This window comes from Agelaius tricolor, unplaced genomic scaffold, assembly GCF_023055355.1.
Source record: "Agelaius tricolor isolate 1412-34295 unplaced genomic scaffold, bAgeTri1.0.p SCAF_22, whole genome shotgun sequence".
Classification (NCBI taxonomy): Eukaryota; Metazoa; Chordata; class Aves; order Passeriformes; family Icteridae; genus Agelaius; species Agelaius tricolor.
In genome coordinates this window covers 6,265,226-6,286,243 of record NW_027269282.1, presented here as the reverse complement: position 1 = coordinate 6,286,243, position 21,018 = coordinate 6,265,226, and the positions used below count along the sequence as shown (strand labels likewise).

The following is a 21,018-nucleotide window of genomic DNA, read 5'->3' as shown; positions in this document are numbered from 1 at the left end:
AATTCAAGCAAAAAGCACTCTACCAAGTGTTTGGCTTTTTCAATCTTTGCACTCCAGCTGTTAAATGCATCAACTCTAAATATCAATTATTGCATCACAAGGTCAAACAGGAATGCAGGATGGGGAGGGACGTGTTGACTCATCAGACTGAGCTCCCCTGCCCTGCAGGATGTGCTGGCACTTCCCATCCTAACCCATCCCACTTCCCACCCTAACCAGGGACTTTACCTTCTGCTGTGATAAACCAGACACTGGGAGCTTCCTCATTCAGTTTTGAATCCAGAGGAAGAGTCAACTTTAATAAAAACTGAATTGTCTGGCCAGGAGCTACAGTCAGTGAAGGAAGTTCAATATTTGGTGCAGATTTAGGCAGTCTTGGCAGGCTTGTTATTTTATCCTTTTGCACAGGCAGGTTATCTGGAACATCACATGCTTCTGGCTTGAGGATAGGCAACTATCAGTAGAAATCAAACAAAATATTTGTTTTTATTTTTATTAGTACTGCAAACAAATGGGCTGTCACATCACAAGCACAGTTTCAAAGTGACATCATGGCTATTGACCTAAAACTTTCAGTGTGCAACAATACTATGACAAAATAGAAAAAGGACAAAATGTTTTCTTAAAATGAAAAAAAAACCTTATTAATCCAACTAAAAGCAATATTTACTATTAAAGCCATAAAAACCACAACTACTTTATAGTACCCCTTAATTTTAAAGTTTTACAGTTGGATTACATTTTTGCTTTAGATAAGCTGTAAATGTATTTCCTCCTAATTCTGGTATTAAACTGCCTGCTTCAGCAGTAAAATCCAGGATTTTAACCAATGCACATTGCACAGTAAAATAGAGGAGAACTTCCCAGAAAAGCCACCAACATGTTACATGATATGAAAATTTAAACACACATTGGAGACTGTGTATTGTAAGTGCAAGAAACATATAAGAAAACACTAGGATCATTATGTCATAAATATATGTATATATACATTTCAAAAAATTAGTAAGATACAGTGGCACTGTAAGGTGGACGTGAGCACAGATTTGTTTACAGTGCAATAAAGCTGTATTGAATTTTGACAGTGGTTTTGATTTGACAACATGAAAGCCCTTTATACATCTTGCTTTAAGTCGTTGACTTCCCAAAATTGTTTCTTATAGTGTAATTACATGGCTTGGTAATTGATTTCACTTCCTTTTTTTACAAAATGCTCATGAAGTGCCCTTCATGCTGAAACACTGGGTGGTACATTTTAATGACTGATGTTTCTGTATTAACCTTTTCTAGAGGTTTGTCACTTTCTGTTTTCATGCAGAAGTTGTCTTTCTGAAGACTGAAGCTTTCAATAACTACTAACAGGCAATGTTCATTTGCCTGATCATCACAAAACATCCTGTAGATACAGCTACTGTACCCAAAGTTAGCTGTCTCATTTTTATCACACTTGCTGAAGTCTGAAATAGTAATTTATAACAAGAACCACCACTATCAGCCTGTTTAATAAGTATTACTTGCCATGGAAAGAATTTTTGTTTCCAAATCCAGCACTTTAATCTGATGATTATTTGTGTCTGCAACATACATGAGGCGGCCGTTTTCTTCCACACACAAACCTCCAGGCTCATTGAAAGCTGACTGGGTAAAGCTGGAACCAACAACATTGCCTGCTTCTCCTGTGCCTGCCAGGGTAGCACAGTTCTTCATCTTGGGATCCACAACCTTAATCTAAGATCAACAGAGACACAAAGAGCTTCTCTGAGAAAACCCAGCAGGATTCAGATGTTCTGTATTATCTCATGTCCCACATTTCCAGTAGCCAGCACTGCTTTAGATGGTGTCTTATCACTCTTTACCAAGTGACATCCCATCTTTTCCTCTCCCCACTCCCTCGTGGACTTCACTTCTTCCTTTGGTCTTCATTCAGGGTTCCCTTCCATGATTTTGCAGGTATCTAACCCTCAGCTATAAAAGCATGCTGGATCACTTGTTTTTGTAATGTTTGCTGCCCTTCTAGAAACATTTGCAAAACAGTGAGAACATAACAAAATTGGCAGGCTAACTTCTAGATTTTTTTCTTCTACAAATAGATGGGGTTTTTCTAAATAGCAAAAAAACTTTATAATGTTTTATATAAGATCTGAAACAAAATACCATTTGCCTTAAAATTCCAACAAGCATATAGTGTTATATACCTTACTCTTCAAATCAAACAGGTTACTTCTCTTTTAAAGCATGTAGTCAGTGTTGAGTTAAAAACCTTCTAGACAGGGATGCTTACAAAACATCACATAAGAATAATCATGCAAAACAATGGCTCTTATCCCAGAGCTCCATGGAGGCAACCCACAATACTTCTCACAACTTAAGTAGCTTTTTAAAGAGAAAGACAAGTCCTCTTGTCCTCTCAGTTTTAGCAAATCTGCAGAATTCCTGAATAAGCCCTTCCAGCTCTTTTATTGTAGTTCAGCACCTTTGGGAAGGCACAGAGAAGGTCCATAGTAAACTCTAAACTTGGCACTTTAAATTCACCTTCCCCAAGAGACCATCATATCAGCACAGAAGAATGTGACAGCAAAACAATGGTAAAGAGAAGGACCCAGAAGGGAAGGAAGGAAGGAAAGAAAGAGAACCCCAAAGGAACTTGTGTAATTCATTTCCTCAGCTTAACTGGACCAAGCAAAAACCTGTCTGTGTTACTAAAGTAATTCTTTGTAGTAATAAAAATTTCCAAGTCTGTATATAACAAGTTACTACACACTTACCTTATGATTATAGGAATCTGCCACATAAAGCAGCTGCCTTTTCTTGTCCCATGTTACTCCCAAGGGATGCTGCAGCTTTGCATTTATGCCTGCTCCATCCACATCACCAAAAGCAAACAAATTCTGAAAAAATATTTTATTTAATTAATATATTTGATTATTCAATGTGGACGTGAATTTAAATGATTGTAATTAAATGGAAATTTACTGAATTTAAAAAAATGAAGACAATTTCAAAACAAAGATACTGAAACCTGGAAGTGTGGGTGCTAACCACAGAAATGGAAACTCTCACATCTAAGTTATAAATATGAATCCAGCTGATTTAATGACAACACAATGCTGAATCAAATTGGCTGTTTTAAGAATAAGTGAAGTAATTTCTTATCTAAGGAGCAACAGTCTGCACTACAACCTGAGCATCACAACTGCCACACATTTGCATTCCAAGCAGTGAAGTTAAGAAATCGATGGCCACGGAAACTGATTTACCCTCTCACCCCAAAAGTGGTTCCTCCAGGTCAGGCTTGAGGAATATTAGTAGGGCAGTGTGGGGAAGTTTGAGGTGATTACCAATGGGTCTCTCTCTCCTCCTACAAGGTGCTTCACCGCCCCGTCCTTGAGCGAGACGGTTCTCACGGTGCTGCTCTCGCTGTCGGCCACGAACAGGCAGCTCCAGGGCTCCTCTGGGGCCAGGCAGAGCCCCGAGGGCTGGGCAAAGCCTGCCTTGTGGGGGTAAGCATTGTTCCTGTTCTCCTCGTTCCCACTCCCAGCAAAGCGAAGGCAGACTCCTTTCTTTAAGTCACTAAAGGCAAAGAGCACCCAATTTCAATCAGGAGCTTGAAACAGCTCAGACAAGATGCATAAACAGAAGCTACAGAACAGGCACTTGAGAGTTGTAAACCAACTGTAATGCAGCAGTGAGGAATTACTCAATGCCTCTGTGCTTTTTTATCATCTCAGCACATCATTCATTACTATGTAACTCAGCAAATGCAAGGAAAAATAACATTCAATTACATGAATGGACCTTACCGAGTCATAGCTGTATAGCTGAAGTAGCATCCTTCATTTCGTTTAACAGATGTGGGAAAAGGAGGCAGACTTTTAAGCACATAAGCCTTTAAACTAAATTAATTTCAGTTTAATTTGATTATCTCTCTCTTTGGGATGTGAAAGCTGTTTATCAAGACAAGCAGCAATTTCACATTTCTCTTAGTACAGTTGCTTACCTTCCCTTTGGTAGTTTTCCCCCTTCCAACATCAGTGCCCATATCTGGTGAATGCCTGCCATTGCTATCCATAACACATCATCTTCCTGCGTCCCTGAAACTTTTAGAAAGGGACACAGAAAACCAGATTTAAAAAAAAACCACTTTGGAAATGTTTTATAGCACAAAAAAATCATCAAACCAACCCCAGCTGTCCCCCCATCACCCTACTCATCTTCCCCATAAGGAAAAAAATACCCCACAACCAAAAAAACAGAGCGAGAGATAGAGAGAGGGAGAGAGAGTATCTTTCATCTACCAAAATTTGCTATTTTTCTTCTTTTCTTCTTGCTCTTTTATTCCCAGGGGTTTAAAAATTGTGGTTTTAATATCCCTACCTGATAAAGGCACTGTTTCAAGTGAGATTTGCTCTTTGCAACATTCTACTATTGTGTCCGTTTCACATGCTATTTTTGATTCATACCAGCCAAACAAGTACCAAACAAGTAAGCCTGGTTTTGGGGGATACAATCTTGATTTTTCTTTTTTTTTTTTACTACACTAGTGACAAAATAAGGTACTCCAAAAAACTACATGGAGCTGTCAACAAGTTTTGAAAGAAATAACTGTGGCAGTAGCATTGCACATAATACAGAAAGGACATCATGCATATAATGTACAATTATAAACAAAGGACATCATGTTTTAAGCTGAAGGTAACTGATGCTTGCCCTGGAGAGCACCAACTGCAGTTTATTCAAACAGTAAATGTGATCTGGGCATTTCCTAATTTCCCCCTCAAGTAACCACCCAATTTCCAAGTTGCTCTCCCTCAGCACATGTAAATGTGGTGTCACAAATGCAAGATGCAGACCTGTGGAACAGTGACCTTCTGATCAAGAAGTGTTCAAGCATGTGTCAAGCATCTATATTTTTTCTTGAAGTATAAAACTATTATTCAGCAATCCAAATCTATAAATATCTACACAAATCTTGCCCAGATGACTTCACAAAGAAATTTATACAAGTGGAAATTGAAGAATATATTTGTACTCTATAGCTTTAAATGTAATCACAGTACAGCAGTAAAAAATGCATATAGGCAGGTTGTGGAAAACAATGAAAAAACTCCCAACAGCCCAAAACCAAAAGAAATTTACTTATCTTAGTCTTTCCTGAAAATCTTAAGGAACAGAAAATTGACATTCAAAAACTGCATTAAAATAAGGACTGTATTATATTTTAACACTGTCCCATGTAATTATAGACAACATCAACACATTTTTTTCTAAATAAATATATTAGGTATTCATCAGTCACTCAATAGAAAAATACCTTGAAATTGCTTTGTATTCATGTGAACTTGTAAAGCACTGTGCATCTCATAGCTGTTCCTGAAAACAATCTCATGGATAATCCCCCACCCAGCCAAAATAGTCTGGAGCTTCAAAATAAAAGCAATGTTATGCAAAATGCCTGCAAGCATTTTAAATCTGACAAGTCAGTCCAAAAAATGAAATTACCACCATTCCCCCAACTGAGATCCTGCCATTCTTCTAATTCTAAATCTTTTCTACACTACAAACCACAAGAAGGGAAAGATGGCATCCTTCTTTCTCCAGAATTTCCTTAAACTGTGAGGTCTCTTCAGAACAGTGCTGGTATGATTTTAACAGAGTTTTTCTTCACCATTTTCTGTTTCTTGGATAAATATACAAGTTCCCAAGACTGCTATCAAAGTAACTCTGGTGACTCTTTTCTGCACCTCCCTGTGGCTCCATGTTTTTACATAAACTAGAGCTCTAAAAATGAAAGTCAAACTTGCAAAGTACCTACAAGCTTTTTCTGGATCAAAAAAGGTTTGCAAATTGAGTTGCAAAACACACATTTTATAAATTACCAGAAATGCTACCAAAGTTCCAACAATGCCCAAAAAACAAAAACAACACCTCCCTGTCCCCATCACTTTTTGTTTAGAGCTCATTTCTAAGAGATTTATATTGAGAAAAGAGATTATGAAATCATTTCACTCCTTCCTATATAGGAAACTGCTCAGATTCAGGATTTTCTATTTCCATTATGCATATCTTGCACATTCAGATGTTACTATTCCAAGTACCACAGAATGAAAACTGTTAAAATCACTGATCTATTCAGAAAGTGAGCTTTTTTATCTTGCTATGTTATGCAATTCATTCTGAGTTATCTCAGAAAGTTTTGTTAATTATTTAATATTCATTTATCTACCAATTAAATGAAGGAGTAAGACTTGAACTGAGTACTGTTGAAAAATCTGTTCCATTCATATATCCAGTTCTCTAATACCAGACTGAAAACTCTCCTGTGACAGCTAGATGTTGAAAAATTGAAAAGGCTTCTTACTCTAATTCTGCACCCAGCAAGACATATAAAATATGAGAAAAAAGTATCAATATTAAATTCAAATTTTACTGGATATGTAAGATTGATAGAGAGATCTCTTCTTCAACTAGAGAATAAGGCAGTAAAAATAAGTAAGAGCTCTGTAACTGTCATAGATTTTAACAGAAATATTTTCTACTGAATGGATGTTAGAACAAAGAGAATGGATGCAAGCATGGAAACAGCACAGGCTCTTTGTGAAATTGTGGAAAATACGTCAGAGCTTTAATTTAAAAAAATGACACAAACCTAGAATATTAAAACTAATGCTACACAGCTAAGGTAGCATTTTATCACACAATAAATAAGCCCTCTCAGGGTTTAACACTTCATGTTCTGACACAAAAGGCAGAAGAACTTTCTTTCACAACAGAACAGTTTGAGGACATCACCACTGTTATCCTTGTACAGTTCTCAGAGGAGAAGGGGACCAGGGAGAGCCAGAATGCTACAATTATGATAATGCCATCATTATAATAATTCCTTATCATCCATGAATGGAAAGTATTTCTTTCTAAAGAATTTATTATAAAACAACATAAGAGAAAAAAGCAATTCTCTTACATTTACTCAATTAAGCACCACATTCCAACCCATCTTGAGCTGTTTTAAAAATGCAGAGAAGTTTCTCCTTATTAGGGTATGTGCTTTCTTATCTGTGCTGTGCCTGTATCCAAGTGAGGTATGGCTTGCACATGGGATATCCTTGTGTTATAAACATTCACTAATAGTGACCTGCAGCTCTGAGTGCACAAACACTCCTCATTAGATGATGCCTCAGTTACTGGACAATGCTGCAGCTCCTGAATCTGCCTCTGCTGTGTCTGTGTGTTAGGAACTCACAGTCCTGTCTATACACAGGCACATCTTCAAACAGTCAGAACACTGCTGACCATTACTGCTGAGCCAATCTGAATGCACAGAAATTACTTTGCTTGGCACCAGTCATGAGCAGTATCTGTTTGAAGGGATTCCATTCCCAGGACTACCCACACTTTCAGCCTCCCTATCTGGGACTGTATGCTTACTTCCAGTCTGGGAAATAAAAGCCTGGGAATCAAAGTTACATTTTGTGGCTGGCACCACTGACATTTTCTAAATAGACCAAAGTCTGAAAATATTATTCCTGTCTACTAATTTTATCTTTGAAGAAATAAAAAGAACCAAGGAAGAAGTCTGTTGGTAAACTCATCCTCTGCAAATTCTCAAGGAGCAAAAGGGGCTACACAACACACCCTGCAGTTCACAGATAGGCACATGCACAGTGAATGCACATCTCACCTGCTCTTCAGTAAGTGGAAGTTCAGCAAATTAAATGCAAATGTGACAGAAGAATAGAGAATCAGTGTTTGTCACTGAGACACAAACAGCAAAGCTCCAAAGGAATGCTTTATCAGTGAAACCTGGACTTTTACAAGTACACATAACCCTTTTTGATGACTAAAAATCAATTTTCTTCCTTTTTTTTTTTTGCTACCTGGCACTCTTTCACATAGTGTTGCATCACGCAAATGGCACAACTCTTTATGCAACAAAATGCTTCTGGAATTTTCCTCCTTAGTTACCATCCCCTCCCTCTCATTAAGGGAAATCCTTGGATTTAGATACCAAGGGGGTTTCATACAGTGGAGATAATAGGGAGCATAAAATTATGACTGTAATGAAGTACTTTTTTATTTCTTTCCCAAGTTTTCTAACTCAGGCCTTCTAACTGTAATGGCAGTAAATATTTCAAAAAATCCCAAGCAGAAGAGATAGTATTTGCAGACATGAAAGAACTAATTTGGATTATTTAGTCTTGGGATACCTCATTTTAACTACAGAAGGAGCTATGTCTGGTTATGTGTTTTATTCATTCCTAATTAAGCACAGCAAACACACACACTTGAGGGTACTTCAGCACCATGGTCTCTCTCTACTTCCAACACCTGCATTCCATATTCAAAAGCACTTCCAGCCTCAAATAGTAACAGCTAAAAAAATGTGTCTCCTTCTGACCCCAGGATGCCTGGTAAAGCCTCTCTAAGACTTGCTAAGATGTGTATTTTCAGCAGTTCTGCATCTGAAATTAAGAACTGATACACCAAGTATTCTTTAGAAATCTGATGTGTAGTTTAAGCTTCTTTATTGTGAACACAGATTTAATTAATAGAATCAGACTATAGACTGTAGAACAAAGAGAATGAGATCCATCACTCCATGTACAAATATAATACTTTTTTTACAGAAGGCACTTTCCAGTCATGGACTTCAAAACAATTCTAAGTTTGACACCAGTTAGGATGGGAACTCTGCTAATCCAACTGCTTCTTTTTTACTGCAGAAAGTAATCACTGTCATTATACATTTTGTCAAGACATAGAGAAGTACAACTTAGGAAAGCAGTCTGTCAAACTAAATTGAGTTAGATTGCTGTTGAATATTCAGTCACTACTCCCATTATATCCTTACATCAAGACTTCAGCCTTTGTATGTCACAGGCACGTTTACACCAAAATATTGACATAAGTACCTCATTTCTTAAGTTGTTTATATAATGAAGATGCAAAATACTAATTAATTGTGTTACTATTACTATTCAGCAATACTCATAAACCCAAAATAAGACTGAGTAAGGTCCTGCTTCACTGCAATCCTGCCCTATAACTTCCCAATTTCTTATTTCTTTAAAGACTTTTTCACCTAAAACAGTTCTTACACAGGAATAAAACCTTCACTTTACTTCACCTCTCTCTTTAATGAGAAGTTACTTCTTCTTTGAAATTCCAAGAATCTAAAACAAAAAATAATGGCTATTTACAAGTAATTTAGGATCTAGTTCATCAAGAAAATAAAGACAATGCAGTTTTGTGTCAGTGATGTCTCTTACCATGATTTTCTGTGGAACTAAACTTGTATAATGGCAAAGCCAAATGGGATATCTTTGAGCTTGTACTTTGCACAGGAAACTGCTAAAGAGATGAGCAGGCCTTTTGCATTCAAAGTAAATCCACATTGCCACATCATGAAGTCATATCACATACACAACAAATCTTTGGAAGAATTCTAGCTTTGCTTTGTCCAGGAAAATGATTCCAAATTAAAGCCTGATGATAGCAAAAGCAGTTCTTTTATTTTCAGCTATTACCCAGGAAAATTCTTTCCATAGGACAGTGACAACCACAGCCTCAATGACAGAATGAGACCAGATTAGAAGGAAAAAGGGTGACATGTAGAAGAAAACATCCCTTTAAGATACAGACAGTTCAGACATAAACACTTCATGTATGATCTGAGTTCAAGCAGGAAATGCTAATTGCTTACTGCTTAAGTGATTTTTAGTTTTTTTTAACATTATGAAAGAATCACCATGAGTAATACAGGGGAAAAAAAAGTGTTTGCTCTGGAATGCAGTGGTACCAAACAACCCTCTAGCAGAAGCACAGAGAAAGATGAAAAATGTCTTACATACTTTTGCCTTTTAAGGGCTATAAAAATTGCACCAGTATGATAAGGTACTGTACTTTCATTTAAATCCTATCTACATAATACTTAAATTGATGTAAAAAATTCCAATAAATTTACTGAAAGCATGGTCAGTAAATTGGGGAGTTTCTATAAATAGATTCCAATCATGCAGTCTAAGACCAGATTTTGGAATGTGAAACACATGGTTATGTCACCAAGCACAGGTCATTGTCCTGCTCCTTCCAGCAAGAATGCAGCTATCAAGAACATTTCATGCTCAAATCAACTGTGCATTAAAGTATCACTTGCTTTCAACACCCACTAAATAAAAATAGAAGGGCACAACAGAGAAAGCTAAAAAAGCACACAGTAATTTTGTAATGTATTTTTAAGCTGCCGTCCCTCCCCTTCTACTTCCCACACAATCCATATCAATGCAAATTTCAGCACCAACCTCAGCAAAGCCAGAATTTAATCCATGGAGTTCATTCAAGAATTTTAACAGGAAGGTAAAACACAAGCTCAGTGGCCACAACTAAAGAAATAAAAAAGATGACAAGGAAGAATATATTGTCTGAATCCTACCATCTGTTTTGTCTCCATTAATTCCCCTGCCTCAAAGGGAGACATTTGTGCCAAACTTGGTTTAAATGGTGTTTCACACTCACTCAATCTCTCAGATTTCAGCATCTGTATAGAACAGGGCAAGAAAAGCCTACTTAGGAAAATACTATGTGGATACTTAAAAGAATGCTACATAGCAACAGTTCTGAATATTAACTTATCCACGTCCTCAAAGTTTTTCTCAGTATTTTCCATTTCTCAACCACCTACATATTAAAGTTTTAAAGAAAAAATAATTTTTTCAGTTGGTCAATACATACTCTAAGCTGTATATAAGAGTAAACTCAAGAAATGTCAGTGATAGAGGAAAAACCTTTCTCTTAAAAGATTGCCATCTTTTCCCTTTGAAACTTTGAAAAAGGTCAGCATAAGCTGTTTAATACTATCTGGTTTAGTACATAACTTGCTTAAACATTTCAACTTCCTTTTTCTCCTATTCATGTTCTGGGTAGCACAGCTTTGGACACTGAAAGGAAACTCCCAGAAGTATCACTTGTTTAAAAACTATACAATCCATATTTAAATAAACAACTAAAAATCTACCTTCTGAAACTGCAGAGTTTCAGCTACATAGATCTAAGGAAAATGGGAAGGTATGGTGTTATTTCCCACAGGCAACACCACTTAGCACAAAAATCAAACTTTTAAAATTTGTAATAATGACCCTACATTTGTTGAAGTGCATGTTAACTCCTGCAACCTGCACAGAAGGATATAAGCAAACATCAAAAAAAGGACACTGCTGTGTGGGTGTAAACAAAAGTAATTTTTGAAACTCTCATAAATTACTTCATCCATCCAAGTGCCTAAACAGCCACTGGCAGACCAGTTTTAATGCTCTGACAGCAGGGTATAAGCTTGTAGGACAGCACTCTGAATGGCATAAATGCTATCCTGCAGAGCAGCAGAAGACCCCACTATGCTCAAACAAGCTGCAACTCAACTTTGCAATCTGCAACTCGACAAGGCAACCTTGGCAAACCCTGCTGCATTTCTGACAAAGTACTTGGATGTGGCTGGTAACAAACTTAAAAAGTCACTGCAGCTTATGGCAGTAATAAAAGCTTGCTGGACATGCACTGCAGCCCTGGTTCCTTATGCTCTGAAACAGACTCCTGTTAACATTCCATTCAATATAACTCTCCATTTTTACAACTCCCTCCAGTTGTAGTTTTCTAAAGCATTTTAGAATTTACTGCTATTACAGTAATGTATATTTTCCCCCATTTTATCTATTAGGCTTATTACCCTCTCAAAAAAAAATTTAATTTATTTAATCTCTGCTTAGCTGACAGCTTATATTATATTTTGTGGCAATCTAAATAGCAAACTGACTAGTAGGTTCTAATTGAATATGAAAAAAATTGCATAGGTCTGAATAAAGTGCATTCAGAAGATCTGATTTCTATGCAAATGCTTATTAAAATTCAGCAGTGTTGAACAGTACAGATGACTAATCCTCTACAGGTGACTAACTCAGTAAATACTATGTTCATGTTGATAACAATTATCATATCAATTAACATTTAACAAGCAGAGGTCTCAAAACTAAAAAAAAAAAAATAATATATTTAACTACTGACAGAAGCAGAAGAAAGCTCATGAAAAATTAAAATTATAGGATACTTTGAACAGTTCTGTTAACCAGCTCAAGTTTCTGAAGCACTGATCAGTTATTAGTCCCCTCTGTTGATCTGTGAAACAGCTCTGCAATAACATCCCACAGGGATCAGCTTTCTGGTTCAAGATCTCTTGAAAACGACACCATCCAGCCACACAAGTCTCCAGGTTCACAAAAGGAAAATCAGATTGTACAAAATTCAGTACAACTCGTGCCTGCATTAGCAGCAGCCCACATCTAGTGAGATTCTCTTTCAGGTGCTTCTCCTTGCCCTTCCAAGTAGGATCCCATATGCTTAACACAGACTGTAAGGGTTGCTGAGCAGACCTTTGAGAAAAGGTGCTTTTTTGTTGTACAAGGCAGGTTAACAGAAGTGTTAAATCTGGAAACACATCCCAGTTACTCACTCAAGTACCCAAGGCTGCAGGTTGTACTCTGTCTATACTGACAATGTATTTGTACCAGAAGATTCTACACTATGAGCATTTCTGAAGCAGCTTCATGAACCTGTTGGACCAAGGCCAGAGGAGGCCACAAGGATGATTTGAGAGCTGGAGCAGCACCTCTGCTATGGAGACAGGCTGAGAGAGTTGAGCTGTTCAGCCTGGAGAAGACTGAGGAGACCTTAGAGCACCCTCCAGTACATAAAGGGGCTAAACAGGAACTGGAGAGGGACTTTTGATAAGGGCATGCAGTGATAGGACAAGGGGAAATGGCTTCAACCTGACAGAGGGGAGATTTACATTAGAAATTAGGAAGGAATTCTTGACTGTGAGAATGGTGATGAATTAACACTGGTTGCCCAGAAAAGCTGTGGATGCCCCATCCCTGGAATTGTTCATGACCAGGCTGGATCAGACCTTGAGCAACCTGGTCTAGTGGAAGATGTCCCTGCCCATGGCAGGAAAAATGGTGTTTAAAGTCCCCTCTAACCCAAACCATTCTGTGATTCTAGGTTCCTTCACACTTCAGTGTATTTTCCTCCCTCATAACTGACACAAAATTTTAACAAATGCTTCCACATCAGTAAAATGTTACTAAACTTGCAAAGCACCTCTAATTTCAAGATATTAGAGATAAATCATGCTCCTTCCCCACCCCATTCTTCTGCAGATAAAAGCAATTTCAATACTGGAAGTCAATTTTTCATGTCTGAAATACCAACCTAAGGGTTTTATGGCACATCAAAGCATTGTTCTGTCATTGTTCATAAACTGGCATCTGGAACTTCTAAATTAGGCTGAAATGGAAACATGAGAAAACTGTGCTTCAACTCCCAATCAGTAAGAGCTGAAAACAACATGGCAGCTATGAGATGCCAGGCTCAGGTGTGTGTTAAGTGAATTGGGAAAGAAAGCTAAGTAAGTCCTCAGAAGTTGATTCTTGCATCCTATTATGCAAAGGATAATAATTTTACCTCCTGATGTTTGCATGGTTTGTGCTAAGGTATTCCTCTCCTGTCTGACTGACTCCACAGTGATCTTGAGCCTAGTAATTTTATGTCACCTAAACAGGAATAAACAGAGGTCCCCAATAAAGTTATTTTTATTTCCTAAACTCAAATATTTAAAAGTGGTTGGACATGTCTGTATAGTCAAGGAAAGGAACTTTTAGACAATACTCACTTCCTGTAAAATGTACCTGCTTCTTAAGTGATCCTGGCTTAAGGCACTGGCCTAACAAAAGCAATCATTTTTTCCTTCTGTGTTTGGATCCAGTAATTACATAACTTGACACAAAAGAATTTTTCTTCTATCAAGTAACATTTTGGGATCCAAGGCAGAATTGCAGGTACCATTTGCAATAGAAACTATTGTGTTTTAGACTGAGTTTTACAGTAAATCTTTACTTCTTCTGTCTCAGATTAATACCAAAACAGGAAAACCTTTAGCAAACAGTCACACATGTAAACATGAGATGTTAAAGCTCAACTGATACAGTACTTGAACTTCCAAAGACCACATCCCACGGAGAGCTGATGGGCTGCTCTTCTCCTTTTGCTCCACCTTCCTTATCAACACCTTGTACCCCAATGCCTGCTACAGTGGTCACCACCTGCAACTCCAGGTCAATCTGTGTGAAGCAAAATAAAACATTAAATGAATGTATGAAATTAACTTGACCAAAGTTACAGATAATTTGAGATAGATGTCAAATCCTAACAAATATCAGGCATTTGGGTTTTTTCTTTTAGGGAAATTAATTTTACCACAATGCTTGCTGATGGACAGGGAGTATGGGGGTGGGGAAGCAGCAGGCAGTATCAAAAACACCTACATGGAACTCTACTCCATGTGCAACAAAAATTAACCCTGCTCTGTCAGCATTTGCTCGACAGCTAAAGTGCAGAAGAAATCATCACAAATTCCTGGATAAATACTCAGATAAACAGTGGATGTGGTTTTTAAATTTTAAATTCATATAGGAATATGACATAACTCACATACTTTAACATCTCCATATAAAATAATCTGTACAAAGGCACCTCAGATGCATTAACAGTGCACCTCCTCTGATCACAAATGGGATATTGGTGAGGACCCAAGTCCAAGATCTTCTGAGATGCACACAACACTTTAAATAATAAGGCAATATTATACGGCATCACCAAACTTACCTTCTGACTATCCTAAATTTGACCTAACCTAATGCAAGATCCAATTCCTACATGCTAAAACTTTGCAAGTGTTTAATCAGAAAGAAAACACTTGCAGCCAATTCTGGGCACTTACCTGGATTCAAGAGCCAAGGGAAGTTTGGATATTCACTGCACCACAGCACTACAATAACTGTAGATAAGAATCTGATACTACTGGAAGTGAAACAAAACCAGTTTTGCTTCCAGTACTAAGAATAGATGTTTATCAAAACAGGAAAGTAAGAGTGACTAGGAAAAAAAACCAAACTAAAACCAAAACCCTGTTATGCTATAATAAGTAGATCACCTCAACTGCATTTGAAAGGAAGCACAAAAATATAAGTAGCCCTTAAAAAAACCCTGCACAACAGTATTTCTTTATAAGATAGTGGACCAAATTTCCTTTCTGATGTTATTTGGAGAGTAATTCATGTGGTGTAAATTTTCACCTGTGTGAGTAGAGTACAGTAAAAGAGATTAAACTTTGAATTTCCTTAGGGAAAATTTACCTTTCTAATTAGGTGATTTTCTGTATCAGCTACATAAATAACATTATTTTTTATAGCGATTCCTTGTGGTGAGTTGAAAGCTGCCTCTGAAAATCCTCCATCTCTCCTTCCACTGTTTGGACCTATAAATAAAACACAGCAAACTCAAAAGTAATTTTTTAGAAAAGTCACTTTAAAATAAAGTGCACACATTTAAACCTCTAGGAGAATTACATATTCCAGGAGCTGCTTTCACAGCAGCACCTTATACATTTTATATTATTACTATTTGGTGTAGTCTCATTTTAGTCACTGTGCTATATAATCAAAATAACCTGGTGCTATTAAGCTCTGAACTTATTCTGCACAAGTTCTCTGCTTTTTTAAGCTCATATTTTAAAGAGAAGTCTTAATACAGTTCTAAATTGTTCTAGAGGAGTCCTAATAGCGCTCTAAATTGCAGTAAAAAACAACAGCAACAATGGAAGACAGAAATAAAAAACTACAGGGTTTTTTTTAATTCTTGACTACATCAAAGCAAGCCAGCAGGAAAAAAAAAATTCCAAAGCTCAACTCCATATCATTGGTTTAGATTTTGGTGTAATCACAAATGAAACTAATATTTGATTAGCAACATTTTCTCATTAAGAAAACTAATTAGGAAAAAGATGCTATGGAACTAGTTACACAAAAGAGCACTAAGAATGATGGAGTGGCATTCTTCTGCATACAACAGTCAGGAAATAGAAAGGAACATAGCCTGAAGGTAAGCACTGTACTTGAGAGTGCATTAGCAGGATGTGTCAGCAGAAGACATTTAGGTATGAGTTAGGTGTGTACCATGATTTATGATGCAAATAACAATTTCAACCTTTGTGCATGCCCACATTTATTACTGCATTATCAGCTTCATTACATTATTTTCTGCCCACTGAATCATTTAACTGAGTCACTGAAACACACAAACTTTTACAACCTCCTGTCAGAAATCAATTTAGACCTTATCAGACACACAGGACTGAAGCACTGGTGTGTCAGATTCCTGTCAGATTCCAGCAGCTCCCCTTTAAGTGTGAGGGTGCACATTCCCAGGGAAGGGAATAGCACACAATGCCACAGGAAGGAAGGTACCAGTTTGGAGCTTAGGACACTCCTGAATTCCTGTTTAGTGACTGTCCCAGAACACTAAAGGGTAGCTTGTAGGCAGAGACTTCTCACGAATCAAGCAGAAATTCTCTCATATTTGTTGTAAGAAATTCTGTTGGCACATCCTACAGGAGAAATGTATTTAGGCTAATGCCTTAATGATAAATCAGGTTAACTTGGATAAATAGCCTGTCTAGACAATGCAGTGTTACTTCAAATAGCAAGAGAATTTTACATCCTTTCTTTAAACAGAAGAGTATTTCTATGGGATTTGTAGGATCCTGCCCTGAGGCAGGCATTAGTCAATTCCAGACTAAGTAATATAGGACACATCAGCACACAGGTCCTGATTCTGAGACATAAACAAACCATTGTTTTCAATAATCTGAGGATTCAACTGCTTCCTAAATCTGTCTATTTTGGTTGTCCTAACAGTTACATCCTTGCTGCACTAAGATGTAACTGCCCATTTCAATAGGTTTAAAAAAAGAACAATTTCATTTGTGAAACAGTAAAGCATACAATGTGTATGCAAATTGTCTTCATCTGCATTGTAAAGCACATTGTTATTTCACAAAAGCAACTATGGATGTTAGCTTTATAAAGCTGAAATGTAACTTATATGAACTTTGTAACAAATGTAACTAAATTTGAAGTATTTTCACTATTTTCATAACTTGTTTATACATTATCATCTCAGATTTGAGGAGAAGGTCTTTTTATATGTACTAAGGCAACTGCATTCTCAGGTGCCTATGCACTTACTGGAATGCCACTGTTCTTAGTAATTCTCCTCTGCTTTTGAAACCAGAGGAGCACCTAAACAGGAATGCTCTTCCACTGAAAAAACTCAATAAACAAACAAAAAACACACATGGAAAACCTCTTCTCACAACACCACCACAACTCAAAATGCACTTCTATTGGAAAGGGAGGCATTACAGTCTCTGGTCTTTTCCCTGCCTTGCAGCTTGATGCAGATGTATATCCTTTACACCTAAAACCATTTGCAATTCCTTCACAGGAATACAAAATGCATTTTTTTAATTCTTATTGGACAACACATGAAAACATGAACTTTAGTGAATGAAGCAATGAAAAACAATTAGGCATCTCTGAAAATTGCATTAACAGTCTCTCACTGATGGTCTCACACCACATTCCCCCAAATCTAGTAAAAGTGATTTTAGTACAAAAAAAATTCTGGCAATGCTTACAAACTGCCAGGTCCTGTAGAAAAAGAATCAGCCAGAAGGCACAGCAAACACCCTCTACTTCTGAACTGAAATTGCTCTAATAAACTTACAGATATGTCCTTACCTCCAATAGTGTGTAGAATTTGTCCATTCTTACGAGTCACCAAAATCCTGTGGTGTCCAGTGTCTGCTATGACCAACCTTCCTCCTGAATCATCTACAGTCACTTTGCCAGGAAACAGCAGAGGAGAAGGTGGAAGGGAGTCTCTGTACAGCTTTATTCCAATGTTGTTCTCTTTGATTTGTCCTCTTTCCTTGTAGAATTTCAGTGTTATAGAGGTAAATAAGAACAATTTCTCTCTGTGTCCCTCTCCAACAAGAGAAAAGAGCATATTTCCACGAGGCCCAAGAATGACCAGAGTTGGCCAGCAGGACACTTCCAGCTCGTGCCACAGTGTTGCATCTGCATCATTTACTACAGGGTGGACAATATTGTATCTCAGAACAGCACTTTTAATGTTATCCAGAACTTTCTCGTTTGGGAATTTCGCTGAATGGACACCAACAATAACAAGACCATCTGCAAAGAAAAATGAAGTTGTGCAACTGAAATGTATTTGAGTAATAATAAAACAAAAAAAAGAAAAAGAAAAAATTAACAGTTATCTCATAATCTGACTGACTACTTCCTAGAAGGAGAGAGGATTTGAACAAATAGAAAGCAGTTACATTATAGGAATATAGATAGTTATATATAGAAAATACTGAAATTCAGAAATAAATATTAGGTAAAATTACCAAATTTTAGGACCATTACTTCTCCAGCTGGCTGACATGAATTGTTCTCAGTTCCTGAACCTCTATATACTAAGCTAGAAAATACTTTCAAAATAATTGTGGGTAAGTTGTAGCTGTTCAACTGATACTTTGGGGTTTTTTTAAGATACTTAGGATACCTCTTTGTCTTCTAATTCCTGTTTACAACCAGAATGTTTTAGAAAATTCTTCTTCACAGTTAACTAGAAGCCACAAAAATAACACCAAATATTGGAATTCCAGAATTACCTGGACATATCTGCTTCTGGATAAACAGTTAAAGATATAATGAATGGGCCTCCAAAATCAATACAATATTCTGTATTTCAAATAAAAATGGCAGCACTGACAACTATGACAAAATGACAAACAACACTTATTACAAACAAGGTAGGCTTAATATAACAATTTCACAATGAAAAATTAAAAATTCACTATAACTGATATAGTCTTATGAACTCTATTGGAACAGAATGTTGCAATATCAGACAGCTTAAGTTGTGCAATCATTAACTGCTGAAATCTAAAAAGCAGGTCAAATATTTTAAGTCTGAAGGGATCAGCACCAGCGCTTCTATCTGTCCTTCAAAAACACCATTAAAGCTAGAAAGACAATTCTATAGTCAACACCTGAACAGCACAATAGGGTACAACATCCCCTCATGAGGAAAACTGCTGTGGAAATGATGGATGCTATGATCAGAAATAACAACATACACTCCATTTAAAACACTTTCTTTGAAGGATTATAGCAGAGCACAACACTGGATTTATGCCAAGCTATTTCTGAATATTAAAAAGTACTTCCTCTTATAGAAGTAATTTCTGGACTGCTGATAACATGAACTGAATATGCACTGGGGTTTAAAATAACTTTCTGAATGCCACTTGAAATACAGAAATAGCACCAGTGAAGATAGCAGTAAGAGCATATCAGATAAAGATGCTGGGTGACATTCAATCCTATGGAAAGCAGTCTTCACTTTGAAACAGATCTCCTGAACTTCCAGACAATAGAGCCATGGCACATGTGCTATAACATTTATAATGATTTAGGATCACCCTAACATTACAGCCTCCTGTGCTTAAACTTCTTCTCTCTGGTGATCACCCAGCTGAAGTTTCAACATGCTCCATGTAAGGGCATTTGAACAAATCAGAAACAGCAATGGAGAATCAAACATCATAATGTTATTTACTACGTATATTGTATTATATTGTATGGCATTTACTACATGGATTGTATTTAATACAATATTTCAGAACTGAAAGTAACACTGTTCTTCATCTCCCTGTTCAGCCAATTAAAATATCCCAGATAAGTGAGTAGCTGACACACTCTGTGTAAGACTACAGCTTATCTCTGACAAGCCATCATGACAAGACACTGCACTCCAAACAGAAATTACCCTTCATTTTTATTCAGAGTGAGAGACTGATCTCATTTCAGATGTGACTTTAAAGACCATAATTCCCTCTCTAGAATGAAGGGCTATTAATGGCAGACAACATGATGATGATACCAAAAAAAATCTACATTAAGCTTACATATTTTGTTATTTCAGTTCCAAGGGGAAAAAAAAGTGATCTACATCCTATTCTACCACCTGTCTATATCCACTCTACCACCTTCACTATATTCTTCTCAGAGCTGGTTCCTCAGTGAAGGAAAAAAAGTTACCTTTCCTTGAGCCTGTATTTCACATTCTTGAGTAGCTTTTTGAAAGTCACTTTATTTATAGAGGCATCAGATTTGGGCTTTAAGCACGTATCCCGTTTGCCTAACTACACAGACACTTTATTTAAGCCATTTAAAAATGTGATGGAAGTACACACAGTCACCTTTTTTAGGCTACTTAAAAGATTAGAAGACATTTTTAGACAGCCCTGAAATCCAGCCAGCAGTTTAGTAACCAGCAACAAAGTGACTCAGCTCCTCAGCCTGCAACAGTGCCAGGAAATTCTGTTCTGAGCCAGCCAAAGCACTTTTACCTTTATCAGAGTACTGGTGCTCTAAGGCATGGAGGTCAGGCAGCAGGTGCAGGCAATTGATGCAGCAGTAAGTGAAGAAATCCAACACCACAACTTTTCCACAAAGGTCTTTGTGAAGAGAAATGGGACCTTCAGTGTTTAACCATTGCAGATCTGGAATTCAGAGAACAGTGACTGACAGTTAGGGGAAGGGTAGGGAAAGGCACCAACACCACACAATGTTCTAGGTACTTTTAACCTAAAAACAAAATTAAAAAAAAAGAAAAAAAAAGAAAAAAAAAAGAGTTTGACATCCCTTTTTATGCAGGTAGAAAAGCAAACAAAAGGTCTTTTATTTATGCAACTCATCCTTATGTTCCACAATTCTTCATAATTAGTAAATTAAAATATTATCAATAAGATTCACTGTAATATGAAAAGATAGTTTGTAACTTTATATAGGCACTTTTTAATTGAAAGAACATGTAAGCCTCAGAAAAACATGAATTTTAAAGCATGATCTACATTATTCAACTCCCAACAATACCATTTGGGTAACAATCAATTATTTAGAACTCACATAAAAGCTACTAACAATTTAAAAGTGTTAAACTCTTAATGTTTTTTTCCAACAGTTCTGTAAAGAACTAATTTCAGAGATCATTAGAATATTC

General features: G+C 36.9%; 1 protein-coding gene across 1 annotated transcript in view; it reads right to left on the bottom strand.

Moving 5' to 3' along the window:
• Positions 1-21,018, bottom strand: part of NHLRC2 (NHL repeat containing 2) — a 30,978-nt gene that overhangs the window by 8,228 nt on the left and 1,732 nt on the right. Inside the window, exons 2-10 of the mRNA XM_071446120.1 lie at positions 20,366-20,518; positions 17,682-18,137; positions 15,237-15,358; positions 14,033-14,162; positions 3,998-4,097; positions 3,339-3,570; positions 2,766-2,888; positions 1,519-1,728; positions 229-454 (exon numbers count right to left, since the gene is read on the bottom strand). Of these exons, the coding sequence (XP_071302221.1) occupies positions 229-454; positions 1,519-1,728; positions 2,766-2,888; positions 3,339-3,570; positions 3,998-4,097; positions 14,033-14,162; positions 15,237-15,358; positions 17,682-18,137; positions 20,366-20,518 (1,752 nt within the window). The remainder of the gene's footprint in view (positions 1-228; positions 455-1,518; positions 1,729-2,765; positions 2,889-3,338; positions 3,571-3,997; positions 4,098-14,032; positions 14,163-15,236; positions 15,359-17,681; positions 18,138-20,365; positions 20,519-21,018) is intronic.